The sequence below is a fragment of the Hordeum vulgare genome, chromosome 4H (assembly GCF_904849725.1).
Source record: "Hordeum vulgare subsp. vulgare chromosome 4H, MorexV3_pseudomolecules_assembly, whole genome shotgun sequence".
In the NCBI taxonomy this organism is placed as follows: Eukaryota; Viridiplantae; Streptophyta; class Magnoliopsida; order Poales; family Poaceae; genus Hordeum; species Hordeum vulgare.
Window position 1 is genome coordinate 157649223 of NC_058521.1, and position 15692 is coordinate 157664914.

General features: G+C 48.5%; 1 protein-coding gene across 2 annotated transcripts; it reads right to left on the reverse strand.

Moving 5' to 3' along the window:
- Positions 1 to 12849: 12849 nt before the first annotated feature.
- Positions 12850 to 15301, reverse strand: LOC123446273 (scarecrow-like protein 14). Of its 2 annotated transcripts, XM_045122949.1 has the most exons (2): positions 14639 to 14721; positions 12850 to 14475 (listed from the first exon to the last, which is right to left on the reverse strand). In XM_045122949.1, the coding sequence occupies exon 2, from the start codon at positions 14465 to 14467 to the stop codon at positions 12998 to 13000; it is 1470 nt and encodes a 489-aa protein (XP_044978884.1). In that variant the 5' UTR covers positions 14468 to 14475; positions 14639 to 14721; the 3' UTR covers positions 12850 to 12997. The 2 variants fall into 2 exon arrangements, with proteins under 2 accessions (XP_044978884.1, XP_044978883.1); XM_045122948.1 differs by having other exon boundaries at positions 12850 to 15301.
- Between the last annotated feature and the right edge of the window lie 391 nt (positions 15302 to 15692).

The window sequence follows — 15692 nt, forward strand, 5'->3', positions numbered from 1 at the left end:
TTGATATATTGGAACTACTTTTATTTTATATATTTCAATTTTCTTTGGAAATACATCCATAAAATATAAGACTGTTAGCTATTTCATAAAAATGTTACCTCCTATTTTGCAGATTTCAAAATAACAATTTCACTCCATTCATCTTGTTTTGGAGATTTCATAAAACTAGTTTTTTTAAATACTAGTTTCACTCATTTCAGGAAAAGAATTTCACTAAGTAGAGAAAACTAATTTCACTCAATTTCATATTTAAGTTCGAAATTGATTTCCATCACTACGAAAAATTGATTTCACTCATTTAGAAATTGATTTCACTCAAGGGAAAAAATTTATTTCACACATTTAGGAAAACTGATTTCACTTAGTTCTTGAAAAAACTGATTTCACTCATTTAATACAACGAATTTCAATCATTTCTATTTAAAGAAAAACATGTTTAATTACTGTCCAAAAACATGTTTCCTTAATTTTCAAAAGCTAATTTCACTCGTTTGATTTCACTCATTCCAAGTATATCAAAACACGGATTTCACTCAATTTGAAAAATTATCAATTCACAAAACAAATTCGCTCATAGATTTAGCTTGTTTCAAAAAATATTTCAAAAACTCATTCCACTTATTTCAAAAACATTTCACTCATTCAAACAATGATTTCACTCAATTCATAAAATTGGATTCACTAAGTTTGAAAAAATTATTTCACTTTGTATGATGAGATAGAGAGGAGAAAGATCGAGTTTTTCCTGTGCATGCACGTGCATGTTTTTATGACCCTCACATACCTTTGTATGACAAAAACTGTCAATAGTACCCATGTGGAAGAAAAAATGTGATAGAAAAAAAGATACAAAAATGTGTGGAGCAGAATACATGCATATACTAATGGGATGATGGGACCGGTGCTCAAATCTAAAAGCAAACCAACCGTGGATATTGCACCGGCACATACGGGCTCCGGTAAAAGAGACTTTGCGAATGGAAGATCTTGACAAAATATCATTGCGAGTAGGAACATAATGAGAAACAAGTAAATATGGAATTGGTATATATTGTCATAAAGGGATTTCACATAATCTCGCCGTCGATAATGTAGTAGCAATTTTACATGTTTCATGTTTAAACATATATATGTGTGCTCACATCAGCTAGTAATTTTTGTGTTTTGACCTTAATGACAAACAAAATTCAGATTTGACCACTGTTTGAATAAAAAAAATCAAATCTAACCTCTTTCGTGACGCCAACGTCCCTTGTGTCTGGATTGCACGGGAGACGCCAGGGACCATGGCGTCTGGTACGGGCCCTCTCGATACACACCGTCGTTGACCAGCTGACGTGGGAAAGGGGGCAAACGTGAGGGACCCTGGCGCCTGGTCGCCATACGCCAAATGCCACACACCCTGGCGTCTGGCTCTGGTGATGTACACAACCCACGGGAGAGTGGGTGGGACCCACCCCACTCACTCTCCCCAATCCAGCCCGAGCTTTCTCCTCCTACTCTCATTTCCCCTCTCTCCAAACCTCACCCCCCTCAAATCCTCTCCAAAAGGTGGTTTCCTTCGGTGGATCTTTCCATCACCTTGTTGCTTGTGGTAATCTCCTTTGATTCATCCAATTTTTATTTTTTCTTTAATCTTGTTATTTGCACAGATTTTTTAAATCTTGGAGAAACCCTAGTTCATGTCTCTTCCCCTAATTTGGGTGTCTTTTAGGGTTAGTTTGTTTTATATTTGGTAATATGGATGAGCTTGTTGTAGCTATAAGTATTAGCTTCGTGAGTAGAAAGTTTTTAGTTTAGGGTTAATTGGTGTTTAGGGTAATGTCATTAGTGTATCTTAACTATTGTCATTAGTGTATGTTAAATAATTTACACAACACTCAATTGTCATTGATGTGTTTAATTCATTCATGGTGTCTTTAGATAGGGATACTTGTTAATGTTCATTATATGGACAAGGAGGCATTCTTGACTAACAATGCCGACACGGATGAGGAAGCAATTGTTTTTTATACAAGTCCTAGCTATGATGAGCTTGTTGCAAAAGTGAGACATGTCTTAGAGTGGATGGACCCCAATGATGGTGTTAAGTTAATAGGAAGGTATGATGTTGGAGTTGGAGCCAAATCTGGCTTGAAAAGTATTCCTATCACCTCTAGCTTGCATTGGGATGTGTACAAGGAAAAAGTTTCCCAAAGAGATGACAAGTCACTTGAACTGTTTGCTGCCAAGGTTGAAGCTCCTCAGTTTGCAATTGACTTGAACCGGCGTGTCTCTTCTCCAATGACCGAGAGGAGAAGTGTTCCTTTTGTTCAGGATAGGATTGTGATTGATGCGTCCAATGCTTATAGCCAACCACCAACTAGCCAAGAAAATGGGGTTGATTTGTATGGCTCTAATGCTTGTAGCCAACCACCAACTAGCCAAGCAAATGAAGTTGATGTGATTGCTACTGAGAAAATAATTCAAGAGGATGGTGATGGTGATGCTGATGTTGATTTGGATGAAGTAGATGAAGGGTTTCATGGTATTCATGTTGGTAACTTGGATGCGTACATAGCGCAAAAGGATATTGTCGGTGAAAGGATCGACACCTATGGGCGCCTCAATAGTCCCCTTTTGCTGGTTTGGCAGTGAGAGCGGTCGCGGCGAGAGCAGAACCAACAGTCAGGTCCCGGCAAGATAGTTTTTACCCAGGTTTCGGTCGCGTTGTGCATAAAATCCTACTCTTGCATGTGTTTAGTTGTTTGTTTTAGTTTACTCTAGAACCATCCTTCTTATGGCCTTTCGATTGGTCAAAAAGCCAAAAAAAGTCCTTTCTACTGAGCCTCGGGCGTCCTTTTATAGGCGAAGGGGTCACCATAGAGGCTCAGAGGGTGAACGCTGGGTTCACGAGTGGAACAGGGGTGACCGCCTCCCAAAGTGTTACTGTGGTGCATTAAATGCTTTGACACACTGCCTGTCCTTGTCAGGGGGAGTTGGACACGTAACCACACGTGGCAACATTGGGGTGTTGCGCTAGCATGTGGGCGGACGTATGGTCCATGCATCGGCGGTGGTGTGTTCATCGGTGGAGGCGTCTACAGGATGCGAGGGCGCCCTGGGCCCGCGCGTCTCCTCGAGCCTTCGTTTCCTCCCTAGCAGGGTTACCTTGTCGGGGGCTCTTCTTGTACCTCTCGGCAAGGAAATGATGGCCTACCGAGGCCTTGCCAATCTTCCTGGCAAGCATGGCTTGCTGGGGCTTAGTCCTTCTTCCTTGGCGGGAGGCTCTTGCCTTGGTAGTGTCTTCCGTTCCGGCGGGGAGCTCTCTGCCGGGGCCTTTTCTTCAATTCTAGCAAGCGGGCGCTTGCCGGGGGCTTGTAGTCTGCACTTGCTAGGCTTCCGAGCCTTGCTTCCGCTCTATGCTCCAGCGATGCGCCTTGCCGCTGTGGAGGGGGTTGCCGGTGTACGTGCACTGGTCCGGGGTACTGGAGACCCCAGTCTTTAGTGCACCGACAGGAGCCCCCAGGCCTGGGCCACATACGCATGCAAGGCATTGTTGGGCCAGGTCCAATGCGGTGCGCGGACTCGCAGGCGCCGGGCTTATCGGAATCGAGCCGTTGCACACTTTCTTTCCCCACGTCGTGCATTGAACGCGCGAAGTGGGAGGGTGCGCGGCGTGCGCGTGATGGCCCCTTTATTCCTTGAAAACGCTTCTACCACGCGTAGGGCGTGCACAGCGACGGTCGGGCAAGTGGCGACCGTGGATCCAAAAGTCGTGGACGTGGATGGGCCCGCCCCTGCATGCAATGGCGCATCAAGTCGGTTCCATGTTCCGCTCGTGACTTCGGGGCGATTGGGCGAGAGGGGCGGCGGCTCTTGGAGCGAGGAGGGTGGCCTCCAAGCTTTGCCCTATAAATTAGGGTGTTTGCGCGAGGGTTTTCCCATCCATCTCATTCTCAAAGCCTTCAGCGCCTGTCGCCTTGTCTCTCTTACTTCTTTTCATCTTTGCTGGTGGCACCCGTCCCTAACCATGGTTAGGGGACGGGGCCGGCTCCGTTGGCCTCTAGGGCGGCAAGGGGATCCCGCTCGAATCATGCCATAGCTTTTGGGGCCGCAGCCAGCGGGAGCCCCATCGACCGTGGTGGGAGAGGCTCAAGGGGCCGAGGACGCAGAGGATGTGGTCGAGGGAGGCGGAGTGCTGCCTCGTTCTTCCTCCTTGTGCCCACTTCTTTGGGTGGCTATTCGGAGGCGACGCCATTCGAGTTCATCGTGGCGCTTCGTGGCCCCCCTCGGGGTCACTTGCATCTCCCTCGTGGCCTCGCCATAGTGATGGAGGTCGAACGACCACCAGTCTTCTGGCTGCAAGAGGACGTATGCTCCCATGGTGCCATGCAGGTGCACGCAGAGTATCCAAAGCCCCATTCCATGCTGCTTGGAAGGCCTTCGCCCGCTCTCATGGACTCGAGGACAGCTACGTCCTCCGTTTTAAGCTGACGGAGGCCCGTATGCTCATCATCAAGTTCAACGGGCACTCCGGTGTGCGTCGCGGCTGCTGCGAAGAAGGCTCGAGTGGCATCGAATGCTCCGCTTCGAGTGACAACAACGGGGATGGTGTTGGGCTTAGTCTCAAGCCTGGGGGAATCGAACAGGAGGATTATTCCCCCTGCCTAGGGCTGAGTGCTTCCTGCACTGGCGCGGCCCAGACACGCCCCTCCCCCTCCCTCGACGGGGGTATCTAAACTGGATCCATCGTCCCTTCCCGCGGCTTGATGAGGTTGAACCCGCTTCCGTCGGTACATCGCTGGTCCTGGAGGAGCCAGCATGGATGGACCGCGGGCCTTGCCGCACCTTGTCTTCATGATCTCCAATTCCTCCGCGTGGGTTGATCCTCGTTTTAAAAGACAAAATCTTTAGGTTAGGACAACGACGCATTGTAAGTGGAATCAAATGTATCGAGATGAATCAATGAATAGATGCATCCTTTATTCGACTTTTATTTTGTATGATTGTTCTCTTGTACTTTTTGGATGTTTGCCGGCTCGACTTATCCTGCCTTGAGTACTTAGAGGAGCGGATCCTCAGAAAACTCAACAAAGGAGGTCATCACCGGTAAGACTCCTTGCCACACTCAGTGCAACCATGTAAATCATCGAGCCCGGCTCGAGGCGAAGTACGGTCCTACGTAGCATTCCGAAACGTTGAACGAGTTCTAAACAATATGAGGAAGCTCTGTGGCTGCTCAAGTCGTTGACAAGCTCGAAACAAAGTCGAAGTACACTGATCTTAGCAAGTTCCATCTGCATGTGAGATTTTCATACAAAAGTCGAAACTTCAAAAGGATACAACTAGTCTACCCAGAGTCTGGCAAGAATTTTGCCTGTGTACTTATCTTGCGCGTCGCGGCATTCTTAGCCGCAGTGCGTGAAGGTGCTGCCGGGGAGGATTATCTTGCACCTCCGGCAAGCTGACGTTGCCCCCAGCGGCCTCCTTTCCGACGAAGCTTTTCGCCGGTGGCTTTTGGCCACACTGGAGGAAAGAGGCGCGCCGGGGCGCAACACTTTCTCATCTCTTTTGCAAGAGGTTTGCTGGCGGAGCCCCCAAGCGCATCTTTCCTCCGTCACAGCACTCCAAGGAGAAATGCGAGCCGGAGGGCGCGTAAAGGGGTGGTTCGGGCCTGGGACGCGTCCTCGACGGCCATGCAGCACTCCGGAGATGTGCGATGGTCGGAGTAAGCGCCGGAGGCCTGGCAGAAGCCCCCTGTCACGCCCTCGACAGCAGCGTGGGCTTTCCAAGGAGGTGTGTCAGCCAGGTGATGCAGAGCTCGGGGCTTCTGCTCCTTCCACCCGCGCTCGCATAGCACCCATCGAGGTGCTATGTGCTTTCGCACGCGAGTAGAGCAGCCACTGCCTCCTCCCGCTCCGGGAGGATGCTGCGGCAAACTGAGATCCGTGGAGCCGTCGAACGGTTCGTCAGATCGGGACAATGTTGACGCCGGCCTGCTTCCGGCGAACCCCCTACCTGCGCGCCAAAGATGTCGATGAAAGGATCGACACCTATGGGGGCATCAATGGTCCCTTTTTGCTTGTTTGGCGGGGAGAGGGGTCGCGGCGAGAGAAGAACCAACGGTCAAGGCCCGGCAAGATCGTTTTTACCCAGGTTCGGGCCGCATTGTGTGTAAAACCCTACTCCTGGATGTGTTTAGTTGTTTGTTTTAGTTTACTGTAGATCCGTCCTTCTTATCGCCTTTCGATTGGTCAAAAAGACAAAAAAAGTCCTTTCTACTGAGCGTCGGGCCTCCTTTTATAGGCGAAGGGGTCATGATATGTCTCCATCGTATCTACTTTTCCAAACTCTTTTGCCCTTGTTTTGGACTCTAATTTGCATGATTTGATTGGAACTAACCCGGACCGACGCTGTTTTCAGCAGAATTGCCATGGTGTTGTTTTTGCGCAGAAATAAAAGTTCTCGGAATGACCTGGATATTTACAAGGATTTTTTGTGGATATATAAAAAATACTGGCGCAAATTTTACCTAGAGACGCGGAGCCAGGAGCCCACAAGCCCAGGAGGCGCGGGCCCCCCTGGCCGCGCCTGGCAGGCTTGTGAGCCCTCGTGGCTCCGCAGCCTCCAACTCCAGCTCTATATATTCTCTCTCGCCCAGAAAAACTTAGGAGAGAAGAGATCATCGCGTTTTACGATATGGGGCCGCCGCCACCACCTGTTCTTCCTTTGGAGGGCAGATCTGGAGTCCGTTCTGGGCTCCGGAGAGGGGAAATCATCGCCGTCATCATCACCAACCATCCTTCATCACCAATTCCATGATGCTCTTCACCGTTCATGAGTACTCTCATCATAGGCTTGCTGGACGGTGATGGGTTGGATGATATCTATCATGTAATCGAGTAAGTTTTGATGGGGTTTGATCCCTAGTATCCACTATGTTCTAAGATTGGTGTTGCTACTACTTTGCTATGCTTAATGCATGTCACTAGGGCCCGAGTGCCATGATTTCAGATCTGATCCTATCTTGCAAGTTGTAGTCACCTACTATGTGTTATGACCCGGCAACCCCGGAGTGACAATAGCCGGAACCACTCCCGGAGATGACCATAGTATGAGGAGTTAACGTATTCACTATGTGCTAATGCTTTGTTCCGATTCTGTATTAAAAGGAGACCTTAATATCCCTTAGTTTCCATTAGGACCCCGCTGCCACGGGAGGGATGGACAATAGATGTCATGGAAGTTCTTTTCCATAAGCACGTATGACTAAATACGGAATACATGCCTACATTACATTGACGAACTGGAGCTAGTTACAAATCACCCCATCTTATAACTGTTACATGATGAATGTCACCCGACATAATTATCCATCACCGATCTAATGCCTACGAGTCTTTTCCTACTGGTCCTTGCTAAGTTAATGTACCGCTACTGCTGTCACTGCTGCTACTGTTACCGCTACTATCGTCATTGCTCCTATTGTTACCGCTGCTACCGTCACTATCACGCTACTTTGCTACTGAAACTTTGCTGCAGATACTAAATATTTTAGGTGTGGTTGAATTGACAACTCAACTTCTAATACTCCAGATTATTCTTTAGCTTCCCCTTGTGTCGAATCAACAAATTTGGGTTGAATACTCTACCCTCAAAAACTATTGCGATCCCCTATACTTGTGGGTTATCACGTCATCACTGTGGCTCAGAGGGTGAACGGTGGGTTCACGAGTGGAATAGTGGCGACCGCCTGTCACAGTGTTACTGTGGTGCATTAAATGCTTTGATAGGCTACCTGTCCTTGTCAGTGGGAGTTGGACATGTACCCACACGTGGCAACATTGGGGTGTTGCGCTGGCATGTGGGCGGACGCGTGGTCCATGCATCGGCAATGGCATGCTCGTCGGTGGCGGCGTATACAGGACGCGAAGGCGCCCTAGGCCCACGCCTTTCCTCGGGTATTCTTTTCCTCCCCGGCAGGGTTTCCTTGCCGGGAGCTCTTCTTATACCTCTCGGCAGGGAAATGATGGCCTGCCGAGGCCTTGCCAATCTTCCCGGCAAGCATGGCTTCTCAGGGCTCAGTCCTTGTTCCTTGGCGGGATGGTCTCGCCTTGGCAGTGTCTTCCTTCCCAACTAGGAGGTCTTTGCCGGGGCCTCTTCTTCAATCCTAGCAAGCGGGTGCTTGCCGGGGGCTTGTAGTCTACACTTCGTGGGCTTCTGAGTCTTGCTTCTGCTCTACGCTCCAGCGATGCGCCTTGCCGCTGTGGAGGGGGTTGTCAGTGTCCGCGCACTAGTCCGTGGTATTGGAGACCCCAGTCTTTAGTGCACCGACACATATGGATCATGAGTTGCCTTTTAGGCGTCTATATGGGTATGACTCAGATGACGAAGGTCCTCAGGAAGAATTGGACGAGGATGGATTCACGAAGGAGGAAAACCAAATTCACTTTGAGTTGACCGGCTTCGAAAAAAGAACATGCTTGGTTCGAGATCTCATCCTCGCTCATAAAGCCGTAGTTGATGGTGGCATGAGAAACACGACGATTGAGCCAAGACCTTTCCCTGATCCAGGCGAACCAAGGGATGTGGATGAGGACGAGAATGCTTATTTGAAGAAAGGAGTGAAGTTTCTAACTTTGGATGACATGAAGGTTTGGTTGTCTGACTATGCCATTCGGAACCACGGGCCATTTTATGTTGAGCACTCTGACATAAATTTGTGTGACACCATGAAGTGTGAGAAAGGAGATGAAGGATGCCCATGGATGGTTCGTGCAAGAAAGTTAGAAAAACCGGAGAACGGGTGTTAAGAAGTTGTGTTCCCACTCATTTTTTCAAACCACCAAAGAAACGAGGACGTACGATACATCGTCAGCTCACGTCCGAGTACCTCGGATACAAATTTATGAAAGACATACCTATTGATCCCACTTTCAAAGTGAGGTTTCTCATGAGGATGGCGAAAAAACTATATGGTTATGAACTCAAGTATGGGAAAGCATGGAGGGCCATGAAAAATGCTATTAGGATGTTGTATGATGGTTACGAAGAAGCATACAACCAGCTCTCCAGATTGTTGGGAGCAATTGCACATAGGAACCCCGGCATGTATCATGTCGTAGATGATCACCACGGAGTGTTCCACCGTGCTTTCTGGAGTTATGGACAATGTGTGGAAGCATTTAAGCATTTTCGTTCGGTCTTGTCTGTAGATGGCACCTTCTTGACCGGCAGAAACAAGGGCACACTAATGGTAGCGATGGCCCACTCGTGGAACGACAATGTGTTGCCAGTTGCATTTGCTTTGGTGCCTTTCGAGCACCAAGACAACTAGGAGTGGTTCATGCATCATGTGAGGCACAAGGTGATTGTTGATAGGGAAGTATGCATCATATCGGACCGGCACCATGGCATACTCAAGGCAGTGGACATTGTTATTCCAGGCTGTCCAAACCTTCACCACAAATGGTGCATGAGGCATTTCGTGGCCAACTTTTACCGGGCATGTAAGGGCAAGCATTTAAGTAAAGACCTTACCTATGTATGCGTGACCTTCACCACTCAAGCTTTCGATGCTCGGTACAACAAACTATTTGCAGCGCTGAACGACGGGGGAAAATAATTCTTAACCAGGAATTTCAGCATGAAGCACAAGTGCGCACGGGCTCATGATCATGGAAGAAGGCGGTATGGCGACATGACGAGCAACTTGGTTGAATGTTTCAACAACGTGCTCAAGGGTGCACGTTCCTTACCTGTGACAGCAATAGTGGAGTATACATTCTTCAAGCTTAATGAATACTTTCAGAGTCATTCAGAAGAGACTACCAAGTGGATAGGTGAGAAAATGGATTATCCGGCGAAGCTTGATGAATAGCTTCCCTTACAAGCAATTAAGTCTTTGCAGCAACACATTATCACATTCCACAGAAATGAAATGAAATATCAAGTCGACGAGCCAGGTGGCACAACACGAGACAGCCATTCATATGGTGGTGCCGCATTTGAGATGCATCTCAAGATACGGTGGTGCCAGTGCGAGAGGACTAGTAAGTATCATTGGCCATGATCACATTCGATAACAGTGGCGAAGGCGGCACACATAGCAGTTTGACATGGGCTCCTCGGTTTCACCCTTTCTTAGACCAATCACAATGGCCTGAGTATCATGCACCCATATTAAGCCAGACCCTCTTTTGATGGTGGAGACCAAGAGTAGAAGGAGAACTAAGAGGTTCAGGGGTGATATGGATGACCTTGCTGGATACACTGGCATGAATCAATTTGGTAGCGGTCATTTCATGGAGGCTCCTGATACTAACAACTGTGGGGGGTGCGATGAAGGGCATCACAACATGCGGGCATGCAAGAAAAGGAAAATGTTGAATGGGGGCATTCCTAACAGTACCAGTAGAGATAGGACAAGTCGTGGACGAGGATCTGATGGTGGTGGACGAAGAGGAAGCACAAGTTCTAGAGGTGGTGTTCGTCGTAGAATATATGTTGATAATGGATCAGCATTCGGTTATTTGCTTAATCCAGATGGTTGATAGAAGATGGTATATTATGTGATTTCTTGTAATATTTTTGTTCATACAAGTCATCTAATTTCTTGTTATATTTTTGTTGTATTTTGCTAACAATTATTCATTTTGTAGGCATGGCTTCAGCTGGTTCCATGACGAGGCCGTCGTGCGCCGACTAAGAGGACATGCCAAAGACGTGGAAAGAGGCCGAATTGGACAAGTTCAAGGAGAAGGATGTGCCAACACCACAATGTGGATGTGGTGATGTTTGCAAGGTGGTGGCCACTGACCGTAAAAAGGAACGGACAGAAGGCAAAATATTTTTTGTGTGTCCCAACTATGCACATGATTGTGCACGGCGAACTAACGCATATGACCTACGACCGGTATGTTAGATGTCACATCCAAATGCAATTTAACATAAATCTTAGCAATGTGTGACACATGACAAATTAAAAATAAATGCCTGTAGATAGCTCTTACCTAACAATACAAGTATGCTAGTGATGTTGAACCCTAGTTATACTGAGTATCCCAGTTCCTGAGGCGCTCCAAATACATCTAGAGGGCCGAGTTCCCGGTTGCCTCTGTGAAGACTACTTTGGTTAGTACATACCAAAGATAGGCCCGAGCATACTGCTGCACAACAATCTCTTCGGCATCCGCAGGGCACGGTGCTCCTCTGACTTGTTTTAACAAGGTCCGCTTCACTTTTGAGCCATCAGCCTTGCCTGACAGAGGGGGAGGGGGTTCAACACCAATTAAAATGTCAACCTGCTCTCGCTGGTTAGCGGCACTGACATGACCCGTAACAACATCGCCATTAAGAGGAAGGCCGCTTATCATGGCCATGTCCTCTAGGATCACCGTTATCTCCCCACAGGCAAGGTGGAAAGAGTGTGTCTCCGGCGTCCAACGATCCGTAAGTGCGGTGAGTGCTGCATTGTTCACCGGTAATGGGTTTCGCTTGAATTGAAACACAAAGGGCAGCAGACCCAATCTTGCAATGTACGGCTCGTATCGCACATCATACGGAATGTCATTTGCACCATGACCCCTCATGTGCATAGCTACTACATGCTGCAAAGAATGTGAGCTTCATATCAGTACGACAAACACACATGAAAAACACAAATAATTGACAAGTCTTCGATTAAGTCTTCTTACCTTACGATTCTCAATGGCACGAGCACGGTGTTCTCTGTCGAACTCTTCGATTAACCCATCATACCAAGGGCCATTATCATCCACCATCCTACGAAAAAATAACATACATGGAATTGCATCATCTCTTTTGCAAAAAAATAAAATGCCAACAATATGTCCATCTATACCATCAACCCGCATATTAAAAAAACGCCAACAATACATATATCATCATCCAACATATTAAAAAAAATGCTCCATATTGAACTATATCATCTAACATATTCAACTACGCAAAATAATGCCAGCAATACATACAACTATATCATCTAACATATTGAACTAAACTAAAAATAAAATGACCCAAACGCAAAAAAAATCTGCCTAACATATTGAACTACACAAAAAAAATTATCATCTAACACCTACACATATATATCATCTAACATATTGAAGTACACAAAAAAATTATCATCTAGCACCTACATATATATATCATCTAACAGATTCGACAACACACGAAAAAACATGTAGGAACTATACAACTATATCATCTAACAACTACAAAATAATCCCTAATACTAACACAAAATCACCTAATCTAACATAACCTAATATTCAAATATACTCTCAAAATAAGATGTTGAATCAAAAAAATTAAAGGGATTGGGGGAGATTACCTCAAGGAAGCCTGGAGGGATCGAATCTACGGATTTTGGTGGAGGAGGGAGTAGATGAGGGGGTGGGTGTGAGGGGGAAGAGGGGGGCGAGAGAGACGTGTTTCTCTCTTAGGAGGTGGGGTGTGAGGAAGAAGATGTGTGGGTGGGTCGGGCCCGAGCCAGTTAAGTCACCCGAGCCACACGCCAATGTGTGTGGCGTTTGGGGTCTGGCGACTAGGCGCCGGGGTCCCTGACGTGTGACCCCTTTGCCATGTCAGTTGGTCAACAACGGTGTGTATCGAGCGGGTCCGTACCAGCACCCACACATCTTCTTCCTCACACCCCACCTCCTAAGAGAGAAACACGTCTCTCTCGCCCCCCTCTTCCCCCTCACACCCACCCCCTCATCTACTCCCTCCTCCACCAAAATCCGTAGATTCGCGTAAAGATATTAGATTTGATTTTTTTTTCAAAAGAAGGTCAAATCTGTATTTTGTTTGTCATTAAGGTCAAAACATAAAAATTACCCCACATCAGCTTTGAACAAACATGTGCCACTCGACAACCGGAAGATCGTTTCTGTTACTAGTAAGTTACAGATACAAAAGAGGAGCAAACACGCATCTGGTACTGGCCAACAGACCATCAAACACTGATGAAAGTTGCATGTACTCTGGTACTTCAGTCTATCACTTGAGAAGCAGTAGCATTATGAGCTGCCCATGTGGAGTGAGCATAGAGCACCCGGCCTTTCCACCCTTGCAGAAGCCAGCGGTGGTCCTCGCTGATCATGAAATGCTTGTGGTACCGACTCTTCACTTCGTCCTTTAGCATCACAACAACATCAGGGTCCAATGGCAGCTGCCTTAGCCCCGCTCGCTGGTTCCGCGCCTGCCACTCCTTGTAGTTCTGAGGGCGCTCCACCCGGTCCGCACCTTCACAGGCGATCATGTTAATGGCGGAGCGTGCAAGTATGTCCCGCTCCACCAGGAGTCTCTTGTCATTGTCCCATGGAACGGTGGTCTCCATCACATCGAACAAGGCCGTGAAGTAGTACAAGGCATGGCGGAACCGCGTCATGAAGAAGGCCGCACTGTATGGTCCATTGACGAGGGACTGGACGAACACAGTCGGCTTCATCTTGCTGATATTGTTGAGCACCATGTCCCTCGGGCTCACCATGTCAAAGGTTAGGCTCTCGTCCATCAAGGTCCTGAACTCGAACAGGCTGTTCACCACCAGCACCTCGTCTGGGTCGATGTGCAGGTCCTCAACCCGGACATCCTCCAGCTTGGATGCGATGGCGCGGAACTTGAATGGCACGCCGAACTGCCTAGCATAGTTGCTGAGCCGGTACCCCGCCTCGTCCATTAGTTGAGCCGGCCGGAGCCCAGGCCGAGGGGTGTTAATGCCGGTGATCCTCACTTCGGGTGGCCCGCCCTCCCTGTTGGCCAGCAACCGGAGCAAATCCGGCCACTGGAATCCGGTGGTGATGCCGTAGTGCACAATGTGCAGTGTCCTCCTCCCTGCGACGGCCTTGTAGATGGTGTTGATGGCAAAGAGCAAACCCACCTTTATCGAGCAGCACACGGCCATGTGCAGATGGAAGGCCTTGATGAGCTCCACGGTTGAGGTGCGCTTCCCCATGAGCGCTCGGTACAGCCGGCTCCCCGTGCCAGCCAGCCTTGCCTCCAGCCCCTGTGCGAAGTAGTGTGACAGCCGCTGCCTAGCGTCTCCCGTCGGCGAGGAGTGCCACTTGATCCGTTCCAGCAACTTGCTCGCGCCACGCACGTCGTTGCTGGACACTGCTTCAGCGCAGCGGATCAGCAGAGTCTCTAGGTCAGTCACCACCGTGTGCCTCGCCCGGCGCCTCCCAGTCCCACGCCTACCGAGTGTTGCCTTGTTCTCCTTCTCCTCCTCCGAGGTGACGCGTACCCGTACCGCCTCCTGGATCTCGCCCGGGTACGTGTCGTAGCCGTTGAGGACGAGCCGGTCCAGCATCTCCAGCGCAGTGGCTTCGTCCTCTTCCTCCGAATCCGAGACACTATGCGGCAGCGCCGTTATCTGCTTGCTGCTCCTCCATAAGCCCGCCTCCGTCTCACCATCCATGCCAAAGCCAGACCTCTTCTTGCGCCCCCTGCCATCCACCATCGCATTGTCTGCGGGCAAGAACCTGTTAGCTTCCTCCATGCCTTTGAAGAAAGCCATGTTCGACAGCATGTCCGTCCTGGTGCTGCTCTCTCCGGGAATGGGAAACACCATACTACTGGGCACCACCGTGCATGCGCCGGTGCCGTTCAAGAAGAAGGCTGGATATTGTACCTGGGACCCGGAAACCATGATGTCCGTGCTGTTGCCTTGGCTGGGCATCAAAATGGAGGTGGACGAGGCAAAGGACTCGTGGGCATCGGATGAGGTGTCGGCAAGGATCTCGGCGAAGGGCTGCTGAGCCTGCAGGAGCTTGGGGTGGTCAGGGTACTGGTAGAAGAACTTGTCGACGATGCCCTCCTCCGTGAGCATGCGCGAAATGTATTCCAGGGTCAGGTTGTTGTGCGACTGCTGTGAGTCAACATGGGTCGTCGGAGTCGGAGGAAGGTCGAGGAAGGCGGAGGGGGACAGTGGTGCTGGTTCGGCGATGCCCAACAACTCCTCCGGTGTGGCAGACATAGTGGAGTGCACGCTGATTTCTGATGGTGCAGTGAAAATATATTGGATTTGGAGTGGGTATGTCACTGTCATCCATCCATTCCATGTGAAGCTAACAAGTAGTACATCGTACAGTAGGTTGCTGTCTATTGTAACCATCGGTAGCTTCACATTTCACAAGGTTAGTTTAACCATCCACGGGCCGACTTGCGCCTGCACACATGGACAAAGAGAGCCTTTTGAGAAAGATTATATCCATCTTGTTGTCGCAGCCAGCATTCTGTCCTTGTCTGACCAGAAGCAGTCAACTTTCTTGTACACATCAATTTATGTTTTAAAATCTCAGGCTGTTGTGAGTTCAACATGTAGTAGCATTAGTAGGTGAAATCGTGAAATGATTTTTACTCGGTTTTATCTTGAAATTTGATTATATTCGCATGGAGTATAGGTAGGTACCTAGATGCATGTGACCTGTAACCATGTTGAGTTGTGTTTCTCCTGCTCCACAATTGACACCTGCAAGTAGGTAAACAGATTTGTAAGATGAGAACGCAGAGAAAGAAGTTAGAGATACATTACATATATTTGGTAGTTTAGGATGTCATCCGTCTATCTCAAGAGAGGTTCCTTGTGTGTATTCCTATATATACTTGCTCATGAGGCGCAATACAACATTCATTATATTCCGTACAAATCTCCCTCTCTCCCCTTCTAACATGGTATCTGTCGC